This window comes from Tachyglossus aculeatus, chromosome 4, assembly GCF_015852505.1.
Source record: "Tachyglossus aculeatus isolate mTacAcu1 chromosome 4, mTacAcu1.pri, whole genome shotgun sequence".
Lineage (NCBI taxonomy): Eukaryota > Metazoa > Chordata > Mammalia > Monotremata > Tachyglossidae > Tachyglossus > Tachyglossus aculeatus.
Genome location: NC_052069.1, coordinates 104,733,576 through 104,747,088, shown reverse-complemented (window position 1 = coordinate 104,747,088; position 13,513 = coordinate 104,733,576). Strand labels below are relative to the sequence as shown.

General features: G+C 44.9%; 1 protein-coding gene across 1 annotated transcript in view; it reads right to left on the bottom strand.

The window, feature by feature from the left end:
* Positions 1-13,513, bottom strand: part of TTLL11 (tubulin tyrosine ligase like 11) — a 202,771-nt gene that overhangs the window by 70,702 nt on the left and 118,556 nt on the right. Inside the window, exon 7 of the mRNA XM_038745662.1 lies at positions 11,550-11,648. Within this exon, the coding sequence (XP_038601590.1) occupies positions 11,550-11,648 (99 nt within the window). The remainder of the gene's footprint in view (positions 1-11,549; positions 11,649-13,513) is intronic.

The window sequence follows — 13,513 nt, the reverse complement described above, 5'->3', positions numbered from 1 at the left end:
GGGGGCTCACCGTCTTAATCTCCATTTTACAGATGAGGTAACGGGCACAGAGAAGTTAAGTGACTTGCCCAAAGTCACACAGCTGACAATTGGCGGAGCTGGGATTTGAACCCGTGACCTCTGACTCCAAAGCCCGGGCTCTTTCCACTGAGCCACACTTCTTCCCCTGATGGTCTCAGTTATGCTTCCTTACTGGAAAGAGGGCACAACCAGCCTGAACAATGTCAGTGGCATTACCTAATGAATCAAAGCCAATGGCAGGATATGGTTACCAGCCAGGAGCTCCCAGAATGCTATGGTGTTGGTCAATAATAATAATGGCATTTATTAAGCGCTTACTATGTGCAAAGCACTGTTCTAAGCGCTGGGGAGGTTACAAGATGATCAGGTTGTCCCACATGGGGCTCACAGTCTTAATCCCCATTTTACAGATGAGGTAACTGAGGCCCAGAGAAGTGACTTGCCCAAGTCACACAGCTGACAATTGGTGGAGGCAGGATTTGAACCCATGACCTATGACTCCAAAGCCCGTGCTCTTCCCACTGTGCCACGCTGCTTCTCTGCAATACAGTTCTTCTGGGCAGGACATATACAGAGAATGCTGGCAACAGGACAGCCAATCAGCTGCTGGGTGCTGAACTGAAAGGGGGAACACAGATGCTAGCAAAATAACGATTTAGAGACTGAGTGAAGTAACGTCTCAAACAACAGGGGCAATGAACTGTTGGGGGACTATTGCGGCTGATAGACCTGCTTGATGGACAGCAATCAGGAGTACTCTCGCTGAGCCAAGATTTGGTGAAGACTGGGCTTTCAAAATGCAGTGTTGAAAACAGACAGACCCTTTAGAAGACAAATATATCAGCACAGCAGGAAGGGAAAACTGTGCAGAGAAACATGTCACACTTGCACACATGGGTTCTATCTCCCCAGCGGTAGTGTCATCTTTAAAAACAAGTCATATATTACTACACAACTGGATTTCAAAGACAAAAATCTCCCAGACTAATAAATTAGGGTATACATTAGAAATGTTGTTGAGAGAGGTTGTCTAACTTTATTTGTGCTGTTTGAATTCCCTTGACATACTGTTGTTGTCAAAAGCCATTACTGTGTTTAATTTATTTTGTCACTGCCCAATTCCCTAAACAGCCACCCAAACAGCTCAAGGCAGCATGTCTCCTCCCTTCAACATGTTTACTTATCATGGTGCATGTTGCAATCACTTTCTCCCTGGTGCTTCAGGATTTGGCTAAAGGTGCTACAAGGTCAAGTTCCCAATTCTGAAATCCAAAGGCTCTGATTTTGAGCCCACTCAGTGCACTCCCATTTTCTCCTCCTTCTCAGCGTAGGTCATCGAAAAAAAGTACATTCCCCAGTGGGAAATGGAGAAATTACAGCTTTTATTATGCTGATCTTCGGTACTTGTGACTCAAGTTGGTGCACCTCATAAAGTTCAGTTCAAGCGGAGGCTTGCCAAGAACATATCCTTCCTCCTCCCACAGCACTGGGTAAATCGAGTCCTGCCCAGGCAACATGTCCAAAGTCTACTGCCATGCACAGAGGTTGGGGGAGGTGGGGGAGAAACAGGCCACATTCAATCTCAGAGCTAAGAAAAACAGCTAAGTAATCCTGTTGCTCTGATTCCCACCATCATTGTCGTCATCATCACTTTCCAGGGGGAGCCAACGGGAGTGAGTGGCTCAGAACAAGAGGGTTTCCCAAGTTTCCTTTATGTTTGCCTCCCACAATTAGTCCTGCTTTCAATTATTTTCTTGGCCAAGCACTTCTTCAATGCTTGCTGTAGGAAACTGAAGGCTTGTGAGGCTCTTTGAAGTCCCCCTCAAAGTGAAACGTGGTTGTAGCCCTTCAAGTGCAGGTTTTATTCTTTAAAGATCACCTGGGGTGACTAGAGAAACAGCCCTGAGAAGTCGGAATATTTGATTTATGAAACTCCTGGTTAAGGTTTGAGGACAAAGCAAGGGGCACAATGAAGTTTCCTTGCCAAAGAATTTTAAAAGCATCTTCTGAAATGAGAGAAACCCCAACCCCTTCATGGGAAGCAACGTGTAAGGAGCATGGGCCTGGAAGTTAGAGGACCTGGGTTCTAATCCTGGCTCGGCCACTTGTCAGCTGTGTGACCTTGGCCAAGACACAACTTCTCTGTGCCTCAGTTCTCTCATCAGCAAAATGATGATCCGTTCTCCCTCCTAGACTGTGTTCCCCATGTGGGACCTGATTATCTTGTATCTACCTCAGCACTTAATACGGTGCTTGACACATAGTAAGCGCTTAACAAATACCAGAATTATTATTACTATTCATGGCAGTTAAAACTGAGGCTGACATTACACTCCTCTTGTAGCCGTCATCTACCACCCCCCGGCCCCACCTCCAACTTCTTTAATGATTTTGACCCCTTCCTCACCTTCCTTCTCTCCTTTTCCATGCCCACTCTAATCCTCAGAGACTTCAACATCCACATGGATATACCTAGTGACTCCTCTGCCGCCCGCCCTCTATCTCTCCTTGACACTGCCAACCTCTTGCTCCACCCCACCTCGCCCACTCACCAACTTGGTCACACCCTCGACCTCATCATCTCCTACCACTGCACTGTCTCCATCCTCACCAACTCTGAAATCCCTCTCTCTGATCATAACCTTCTCACCTGCCTCCTCACTCACACTCCTTTTCCCTGTAAATCTATATTACTTCCTCTCAGAGACCTCCGCTCTCTTGACCCCATCCATCCTTCTGAGTGCCTAACACCCCACCTCGCCTCCCTTTCCCCTCTACCCAATCTTGATGATTAGATTACTGCTCTCAACTCTACCCTCTCTTCTCAGCTCGACTCACTCGCTCCCCTTTCCTTTCGCCGCTCTCGTATCACTAACCCACAGCCCTGGATCACTGCCACTGTCCACCTCCTTCACTCTTATGCTCGAGCTGCTAAACGCTGCTGGCGAAAGTCAAAACACCATGCCAACCTCGTTCACTTCAAGTTTATCCTTTCCTCCCTTAACTCTACCCTCTCCTCTGCCAGACAAAACTATTTCTCCTCCCTTATTGACACCTATGCCCATCATCCAGGTCAGCTCTTCCGTACATTTAATTTCCTTCTCAGGCCCCCGGTTCCTCCCCCTCCTCCTTCCCTCACCTTCAACGATCTGGCCTCCTACTTCATTAATAAAATTAAATCCATCAGGTCTGAGCTCCCCAAAGTCACTCCCCCCACTTCTCTAACTCCCCATCTCTCAACGCTCTCCCCTACTCTCCCATCCTTCCCAGCAGTATCCTCAGAGATATCCTTCCTCCTCTCAAGTGCTACTCCAGCCAGCTGTGCTTCTGACCCTATTCCCTCTCATTTTATGAAATCTCTCACTCCGTCCCTTCTCCCCTTCTTAACTTCCATCTTCAACCGCTCACTATCCACTGGTTCCTTCCCCTATGCCTTCAAACATGCCCACGTCTCTCCCATCCTAAAAAAACCCTCTCTTGACCCCACCTCACCTTCTAGTTATCACCCTATTTCCCTCCTACCATTCCTTTCCAAACTCCTTGAACGAATCGTCTACATGCACTGCCTCGAATTCCTCAATGCCAACTCTCACCTCGATGCCCTCCAATCTGGCTTCTGTCCCCTACATTCCATGGAAACTGCCCTCTCAAAGGTCACCAATGACCTCCTGCTTGCCAAACCCAACGGCTCCTACTCTATCCTAATCCTCTTTGACCTCTCAGCTGCCTTCGACACTGTGGACCACCCCCTTCTTCTCAACACGCTATCCAACCTTGGCTTCACAGACTCTGTCCTCTCCTGGTTCTCCTCTTCTCTCCGGCCATTCATTCTTAGTCTCTTTTGCGGGTGCCTCCTCCCATCCCCTTACCGTAGGGGTTCCTCAAGGGTCAATTCTTGGTCCCCTTCTGTTCTCTATCTACACTCACTCCCTTGGTGACCTCATTCGCTCCCACAGCTTCAACTATCATCTCTATGCTGATGACACCCAAATCTACATCTCTGCCCCTGCTCTCTCTCCCTCCAGGCTCACATCTCCTCCTGCTTCAGGACATCTCCATCTGGATGTCTGCATGCCATCTAAAACTCCATATGTCCAAGACTGAACTCCTTATCTTCCCTCCCAAACCTTGCCCTCTCCCTGACTTTCCCATCACTGTTGACAGCACTTCAATCCTTCCCATCTCACAAGCCTGCATGCAACCTTGGTCTCATTCTCGACTCTGCTCTCTCATTCACCCCTCACATCCAATCTATCACCAAAACCTGCCGGTCTCACCTCCGCAACATTGCCAAGATCTGCCCTTTCCTCTCCATCCAAACCGCTACCCTGCAGGTTCAATTGCTTATCCTATCCCAACTGGATTACTGCATCAGCCTCCTCTCTGATCATCATCATCCTCCTGTCTCTCCCCACTTCAATCCATACTTTATGCTGCTGCCCGGATTATCTTTGTGCAGAAATGCTCTAGGCTTGTTACTCCCCTCCTCAAAAATCTCCAGTGGCTACCAATCAACCTATGCATCAGGCAAAAACTCCTCAGCTTCAGCTTCAAGGCTCTCCATGACCTCGCCCCCTCCTACCTCACCTCCCTTCTCTCCTTCTACAGCCCAGCCCACACCCTCCACTCCTCTGCCACTAATCTCCTCACTGTGCCTCATTCTCGCCTGTCCTGCTGTCCACCCCTGGCCCACGTCATCCCCCTGGCCTGGAATGCCTTCCCTCCGCAAATCCGCCAAGCTAGCTCTCTTCCTCCCTTCAAAGCCCTACTGAGAGCTCACCTCCTCCAAGAGTTCTTCCCAGACTGAGACCCCTCCTTCCTGTCCCCCTCTTCCCCCTCCCCATCCCCCCCGCCTTACCTCCTTCCCCTCCCCACAGCACCTGTATATATGTATATATGTTTGTACGTATTTATTACTCTATTTTATTTGTACAGATTTATTCTATTTTATTTTGTTAATATGTTTTGTTTTGTTGTCTGTTTCCCCCTTCTAGACTGTGAGCCCACTGTTGGGTCTCTATATGTTGCCAACTTGTACTTCCCAAGTGCTTAGTACAGTGCTCTGCACACAGTAAGCGCTCAATAAATTCGATCGAATGAATTGAATGAATGAATGAACAAACAATATATCGAAAAAGTGTGTAAGGAAGCACAGGGAGGTAGCTGCATTTCCGCTATGATTTCAAGTGAAGAATAAAGAAGCACCTGGGTAGCACAACCAATACTGGACCAAAAAATATACTAGGATAGAGTTAAACTTAATGGTGAGTTTGTCAAAAATAACTGGTATTTGTTAAGTGCTTACTATGTGCCAAGACTGGAGTAGAGAAAAAATAACCAGGTCCCACATGGGGCTCACAGTCTAACTAGAAGGGAGAACAGGTACTGAATCACCATTTTGCAAATGAGGAAACTGGGAAACAGAGAACAATTATAACTGTCGTATTTGTTAAGTGTTTACTGTGTGCCAGGCACTGCACTATGTGCTGGGGTGGATACAAGCAAAATGGGTTGGACAGAGTCCCTGTCCCACATGTGGCTCACAGTTTTAATCCCTGTTCAACAGATGAGGTAACTGAGGCACAGAGAAGTGAAGTGACTTACCCAAAGTCACACAGCTGACAATTGGCAGAGCAGGGATTTGAACCCATGACCTCTGACTAGCAGGTGTGTGCTCTTTCCATTAGGCCATGCTGCTTCCTTTGTCAATGGTGAGGGTCAGAACCATGAAGCCTGGGAAATCTACCATACAACAATGGTGGATAATCATCCCTTTGTTTTCTGGCTTTTTGTTCTTCCTTCTGCTCCCATTATTTATAAACACTTTTTGTCTGTCTCCCTCATTACATTCTAAGTCCTCTGGACAGGGAGCTCCTTTTGGGCCAGGAATGTGTCTACCACCTGTATTGTATTGAACACTTCCAAGCACTTAAACCGTAAGCACTCACTAAATACAACTGAGCTCATTATGGGTAGGGAACTGTCTTCTAATTCTGTTGTACTTTCCCAAGCACTTTGCTCAATCCTCTGCATACAGTAAGTGATCAATAAATACCATTGATTGGTTGAAGTTCTTTAGTGGCTGGAAAGTACCTCTTGCTTCTCTTGTCCTCTAAGCATCTAAGCTTCTAGACTGTGAGCCCGCTGTTGGGTAGGGACTGTCTCTATATGTTGCCAACTTGTACTTCCCAAGTGCTTAGTACAGTGCTCTGCACACAGTAAGCGCTCAATAAATACAACTGACTGACTGAATGAATGAATCTAAATACAACTCCTCACGCTGGGCTTCAAGGCTCTCCATCACCTCGCCCCCTCCTACCTCACCTCCCTTCTCTCCTTCTACAACCCAGCCCGCACCCTCCGCTCCTCCGCCGCTAATCTCCTCACCGTACCTCGTTCTCGCCTGTCCCGCCATCGACCCCCGGCCCAAGTCATCCCCCGGGCCTGGAATGCCCTCCCTCTGCCCATCCGCCAAGCTAGCTCTCTTCCTCCCTTCAAGGCCCTACTGAGAGTTCACCTCCTCCAGGAGGCCTTCCCAGACTGAGCCCCTTCCTTCCTTCCCCCCTCATCCCCCTCTCCATCCCCCCATCTTACTTCCTTCCCTTCCCCACAGCACCTGTATATGTTTGTACATATTTATTACTCTATTTATTTATTTATTTTACTTGTACATATCTATTCTATTTATTTTATTTTGTTAGTATGTTTGGTTTTGTTCTCTGTCTCCCCCTTTTAGACTGTGAGCCCACTGTTGGGTAGGGACTGTCTCTATATGTTGCCAATTTGTACTTCCCAAGCGCTTAGTACAGTGCTCTGCACATAGTAAGCGCTCAATAAATATGATTGATGATGATGATGCAAAGCTTCACACTCAGTGAGTGCTCAAACCATGGCCTAGTGGATAGAGCATGGGACTAGGAGTCAGATGGGCCTAGGTTCTAATCCCAGCTCTGCCACCTGCCTGTTGTGAAACCTTGGCAAATCACAACTTCTTTGTACCTCAGTTACCTCATCTGTATCTTGCATCTTACCTCGTAACAACATCAATCGTATTTATTGAGCGCTTACTATGTGCAGAGCACTGTATCTACCCCAGTGCTTAGAACAGTGCCTGGCATATTCATTCATTCATTCAATCATATTTACTGAGCACTTACTGTGTGCAGAGCACTGTACTAAGCGCTTGGGAAATCCAAGTTGGCAACATATAGTAAGTGCTTAACAAATACCATAAAAGAATAAGTACCATGGATTGACTGATTGATTGACTTAGTCCTGCCAAGGCAACGGGTTGGCGAAAAGCTCCTTTAAGAGCGTTAGAGTCTCGTGAAATTCATCAGAGGGAGAGAGGTGAAATCTTCCAATATTTTTCGATCATTTGTCTTGCCGGTTCATTTCAGTTGTCTTGAGGAATCTCAAATATATTCCATACACTGGTTGTGTTTGCCTTGAGAAATTAAAACTCGGAATCCAAATGCCAAAAGCAAGGAGAAGCGTGAATATGAAGAACGACTGCAAACTCGTGTAAATGCTTTGCCCAGCCTCCTGGAGAGCCTTGCTATTGTCAGTGCCAGGCCGTCTCCTGCTCTGACGAGCCTGTCATGCCGGTTTTCACAACACATCTGTTTAGGGAACAAGACTGTTGTTTCATGCAAGCTCTGGAGATAATAGTATGTTTCTGGTAAATCCACCCCATGACATGTTCACTGAAGCTGAATATTTTGAGATGTGACCGATTTCTTAAGTGGCAGAAGATGATCAAAAACTCCCCCAAACCTATCATACCCAGGCAGCTTTGTGTGTCTCCCTCGCAGGAAATGGCCTGAATCAACACTCTTTCTGCCAGACTGGACCCTAGAGAAGTTAAATTGTCCTCTAAAACTGGAAGGCAACACCTATTTTTTTCTTCTTTTTTTTGGCGGGGGGCAGGGGTGGAGGGAAGGGGACCTTAATTCTTGAAGCTTCATACATATAGATCAAGGCACTTACTTGCCAATCACCTACAATTTCTCATCACCAATTTACTCAACTCCAGTCGGCCACTGTAAATTTGACTAGAAAAGTTTATGCCAACTCATGTACCAATGATCCTTCTGCTACAAATAGAGATGCCATGGATTTCACTCAATCTCAAGCTGATTCAAGAAAACAGAGATGCATTTTCCCCCATAAATAAACATAATGTTCCTTGGCAGGAAGGTGGATGGTTGACCAGATAGACATCCCCTGCCACCCGGCCTGGTTAGGTGGAAGAGCCAAAAATTAGAACCACAGCAGGATTCTTTTTCCTTGCCCCTAGTACATCACGATCAGGGAAAACATGTTCAAGGCTCAGATAGAATAAGGCTCAAATAAGACTGCGGAAGGTCAGAATGAGAAAATTCCTCCCAATTCTCAGGAAGCAACTTCATTAAAACTGGAATCATCATGACTAAGTCAGAGAAACAGATGAGAGAATGCAGTTTCAAGCTTTCTGGTACCCACTTTCAGGCATAGCTAAATATTGTTAAATAACAAAAGAGTCAGTTGAAGGAAGAGGAAATAATTTCAAGTGAAGTGGGCCCTGCACAGAGTAGACAGTTATCCTTTTCCCTGAATTATTCAGGAAGGCCATCTACACAGTGCAGTCTCACTGGAAGATTATATGCACTCCATCAGCGCTGATTGACCCTGACCTTGGGCTATTAGGGAGGCCCCGGGAACAGCAGTGTGAAACACATGAGAAGACCCATTTCTAACTACAAGATAAACATCACTAGAGTACACTTCATTTCCTACACTCTACCAATATTTCCTAGGCAGAAACCTGAAGAAGTTCCCTTTTATACAGATCTCTCACATAAACCTGGATAATGTTTAAATCGCTTAAGTAAATGCAAAGCTGTAATTTGGGGATTTCTTGCATAAAGCATCAACTGCCTGGAGTCTGCTGCTCTTTCTGCTTAGCAAGTGGCAAGGGAGTGATGGAAGCGTGCAAATTAGTTGCCATGTCAACTCATTCTTTTCTGTGCCTCGCTAAGAATGAATGCAGTTCTGAAAGAGGGTGGGGCAGCACCGGCTTCTCACTAACAAGGAACTCTTTCTTGACTCTTAGGTTAAATGTAATGCAGTTTCCCTGGACTGAATCAGACTAATCCCTAAATTAATAATGGTTGAAATGGCCAACTGGTAATGTACCACTAAAATCAGGATGACAGTTCTACTTATAAACCTTGGGCACAGGCTGCAATGACCAGAAGGAAAGAACTAGGGAAGAAGAGCCTGAAAGCCAATTCACTCCTCACTAAATTTCCCCACTCCAACCAGAAGAGACAGAATGCAGGATTTGGAGAAAGCGTTTTTTTGTGGCTTTCTTGGGTTCTGGAGGATACATTGAGCCTAAATTCTTTTCCAGGACCCACCACCTTAATGAGTTTGATTTCTGAGAAGTAATGATATGAATAAAAACTATTTAAAATAACAGATTGACCTACATTTTCTTCTCAGACCCAGACTGGCACTGGAAGAACAGGAACAGGGATGAATGATTGACAAATTTCCATCTCAACAGCTAACACGATAAGGAGCTGCCTGAGAAAAATTCAGGTTGAAACTGACAGCTCAAGGTTCCTGGGCATAATCCATTTTCCTTCCGACTGATTCCACTGGCCAAAGTCCTTCTCTTGTTTGTCTTCTCCCCCGTAGCATGCTGACCTCTTTCACCCATTTTCTCAAGAGGGGATCCCTATCTTTCCCCGTGTTGATATCCTATTCTACTGGTCTAATTTAGACCAACATTCTTGGTTGTCCTTCCTACCATTATGACCCTGTTTACTTGTAACTCTCAGCTTTGTCTTGCAAAAATAACTTCAGTATTTAGGAGATGGACTTTGGGTGCTGGATTTGATCATATTTTGGTAAGCCACTTACCCTCTCTGTGCCTCAGTTCCCTCATCTGTAAAATGGGGAGAAGATATCTGCTTTCCCTCTTAAATTGTGAGCTCCATGTGGGACAGAGATTAATAAGATTATCAGGGAAGCAGCGTAGCCTAGTGGAAAGAGCATGGGCTTGGGTTCCAATCCTGATTCCACCACTTACCTGTTGTGTGACCTTGAGCAAGTCACTTCACTTCTCTGTGCCTGTTATCTCATCTGCAAAATGGGGATTCAATACCTCTGCTCCCTTCTACTTAGAATGTGAGTCTCCTGTGGGACCGGATTGTCTTTTATCTACTGCAGTGTTTAGTACAGTGCTTGGCACATAGTAAAGGCTTAATAAATACCATTATTATTATCATCATTTTATATCTACCCTTTCATTTAACACATAGTAAGTGATTAATGATTATACTGATTATTCTACCTCAAAACTAATAATAGAAGGAAGAAATAGAGTTCTCAACCTACTGATCACATTTCAGCTTGGCATCACATTATACCAGTCATATGGGCTTGAACTGGTGTAAAAGGGAGCATTGTGACCTATTAGAAAGAGCACAAGCCTGAGAGTCAGAGGACCTGGGTGCTTATCCTGCCTGTGACTTTTGCCTGCTGTGTTACCTAGGACAAGTCATTGACATCTCTATGCTTTTGTTTTCTCATCTTTAAAAATGGAGATTCAATACCTGGTCTCCCTCCTAATTAGACTGCAAGCTTGATGTGGAATAGGGAATGTGTCTGATCTGATTATCATCATGTATCTACCCCAATGCTTAGTACAGTGCTTGGCACAGAGTAAGTGCTTATCAAATACCACCATTAGTACAGTATGTTATTTCTGCCCCTTTCATCCTAAAGAATTTCTCCAAGTTGTCAAACTTGACCAACTAACATTCAAACTATTCCTTAAGGGGACTTGGATAAATGGAGCTCCCTCAAGGGTAGAATGGGGAAGAGGCAGCCAGGTAACACTTGGGCTGCAAGAAGGGATTTAGAAAGACAGGAAGGAGATGATCTTAAATGGTCGCACACCAGAATCCTGGGGCTGAGGTTCCAACTTGGGAAAAATGTCATTTGCCATCATTGATATTCAGCATTCAAATGCTTGGCCTTACATTTCAAAGGGAATGGCAAAACCTTATGACATATAGAGAAGCAACATGACTTAGTGGCAAGAGCGTGGGCTTGGGAGTCAGAGGTCATGGGTTCTAATCCCAGCTCCGCTGCTTGTCAGCTGTGTGACTTTGGGCGAGTCACTTCACTTCTCTGGGCCTCAGTTCCCTCATCTGTAAAATGGGGATGAAGACAGTGAGCCCCATGTGGGACAACCTGATTACCTTGTATCTCCCCCAGCGCTTAGAACAGTGCTTGGCACATAGTAAGCTCTTAAGAAATACCAAAATTATTATTATTATTAAAAAGATAGCCACAGATTTCCATTCTTTTGTCTTATCCCTCTACAATACTTATGTCTACTGGCAAAACTATCTGCTAATAGATTTTATCTGTGAGTAAATAAACCCAGAATTAAGAAAAAAACCCAAGCCATCTTGAATCCCATATAGCTTAGTATCACTAAATGTAATGGAAACTGCTCATCTGGAGAATACCTGACTACAGAAAGCTGTGAAAAATGAAGCTTCGATGGTGACACTCTGCCAGAAACTGGTGGAAATCTGTGTTTTCTGTCCATAAAGATATCTGGAAAGCTGAAATCAGAAAGCATAGAGAGGCTATTGTTCACATTATAAGCATCAAATTACTTTAATAAGCTGGTAAGCACCTATTAGCCTATTCTCCTCTGAGGTGTTTCCATCCCCAACTTGTCTTCAGTGCTTTTGGGGCACAAGGAACTCCAAAAATTACTTCCAAGTGAGGAAAAAAAAATCTAGCCAACATCAAAATTTTAATCTTTTGGTCTCTCGCTCAGCTGCTTTTTATGAGGTATTGCTGAACCATGGGAGTAAATAATCAGTTTCGCCTGAAATTTTCTCTAAGCAAAGATTGGCAAAATGATGCCCCTTGAAATTCTTTATTTTAAAAAATTTTCATCCTCTTTCCAAGACAATTTAACCCACACCAGATCCCAGAACTGTGATCACTCTCTCTGGGAGAGACATTTTTTGAGGCTTTTGAAGAAAGCTTTTTTTTTTTGAGGGGCAAAGAAGTGAGAGGAAGTGGCTTCCTTCCCAGATGAGAAGGGGTGGGCAATTCACCCAGATATTTTGTTCACCAATCAAGTAGTCATCAAGAACAGGGAACACAGGACAGTTCTGCCATAGTAGGGTCACCCTTCCTGAGACGTAAAATTCTCAATCTTGGGGCATGGCCCCATGGCTCTTTGGCAAGGGAATATAGAGAGCTGACTTGAGTCAAAAATCCCATTAGCACCTTGACCTGACTAAAACATTGCCAGCAGTAGGACCTAGCAAATCTGCCTTTGATCCCTGCCCAGAACTCCCTCCCTCTTCCAATTCATTCATTCAGTCATATTAATTGAGCTCTTACTATGTGCAAAGCCCTGTACTAAGTGCTTATCCATGTACCCAATCCACCAGGCCCCAGCTTTCCCTATTTTGAAGGCCTCCTGAAAATCTTCCTCTTCAGGGAGGCTCTCTCTAAGTTCAACTTCACAGATGGCTTCCATCCACCTGCACTTAACACATACACATATTCATTTTTTTGCCTTTATTTATCTACATATCCTTTCATACACCTGCTTACGGCAGTTATTATTTCTTCTCCGGTCTTTTGGAAATGGCTTACGTTTGTCAGTCTCCTTCTTTGGATTGTAAACTCCTTGGGAGCAGGAACTGTGTTTCTTATTCAGTTGTAATAAATCCATCAATGCTATTTAGTTAGCATTTACTGTATGCAGAGCACTGCACTCTGTACTGTCCCAGAGCAACTGGGAAAGTACAACACAGTTTGTAGATATGTTCTCTGCCCTCAAAGAGCTTACAGTCTAGAAGGGGAGACTGACATTAATATAAATTACAGATATGTACATAGTTGCTGTGGGGCAAGGGCTTTAAGGTTACAGATCCAAGTGCATAGGCAGTCATTCGTACAGAGCACTTATTGGGTGCAGAGCACTGTACTAAGTGCTTGGGAGAGTACAATACAACAATAAACAGCATGAGAAGCAGCATGGCTTAGTGGAAAGAGCACGGGCTTGGGAGTCAGAGGTCATGGGTTCTAATCCCTGCTCCGCCAATATCAGCTGTGTGACTTTGGGCAAGTCACTTAGCTTCTCTGTGCCTCAGTTACCTCATCTGCAAAATGGGGATTAAAACTGAGCCCCAAATGGGACAACCTGATTAGCCTGTATCTACCCCAGTGCTTAGAACAGTGCTTGGCACATAGTAAGCACTTAAATACCATCATTATTATTATTATTATTATTATTAATTAAAAACAGACATTCCCTGCCCACAACGAGCTTACAGCATAATAGTCAAGCTTATCGTCTAAGCAATGCAGGAGGAAGAGCAAGTAGGGGATATGAGACATTAGTCGGGGAAGGCCTCTTGGAGAAGATGTGATTTTAAAAGGGCTTTGAAAGTGGGAAGAA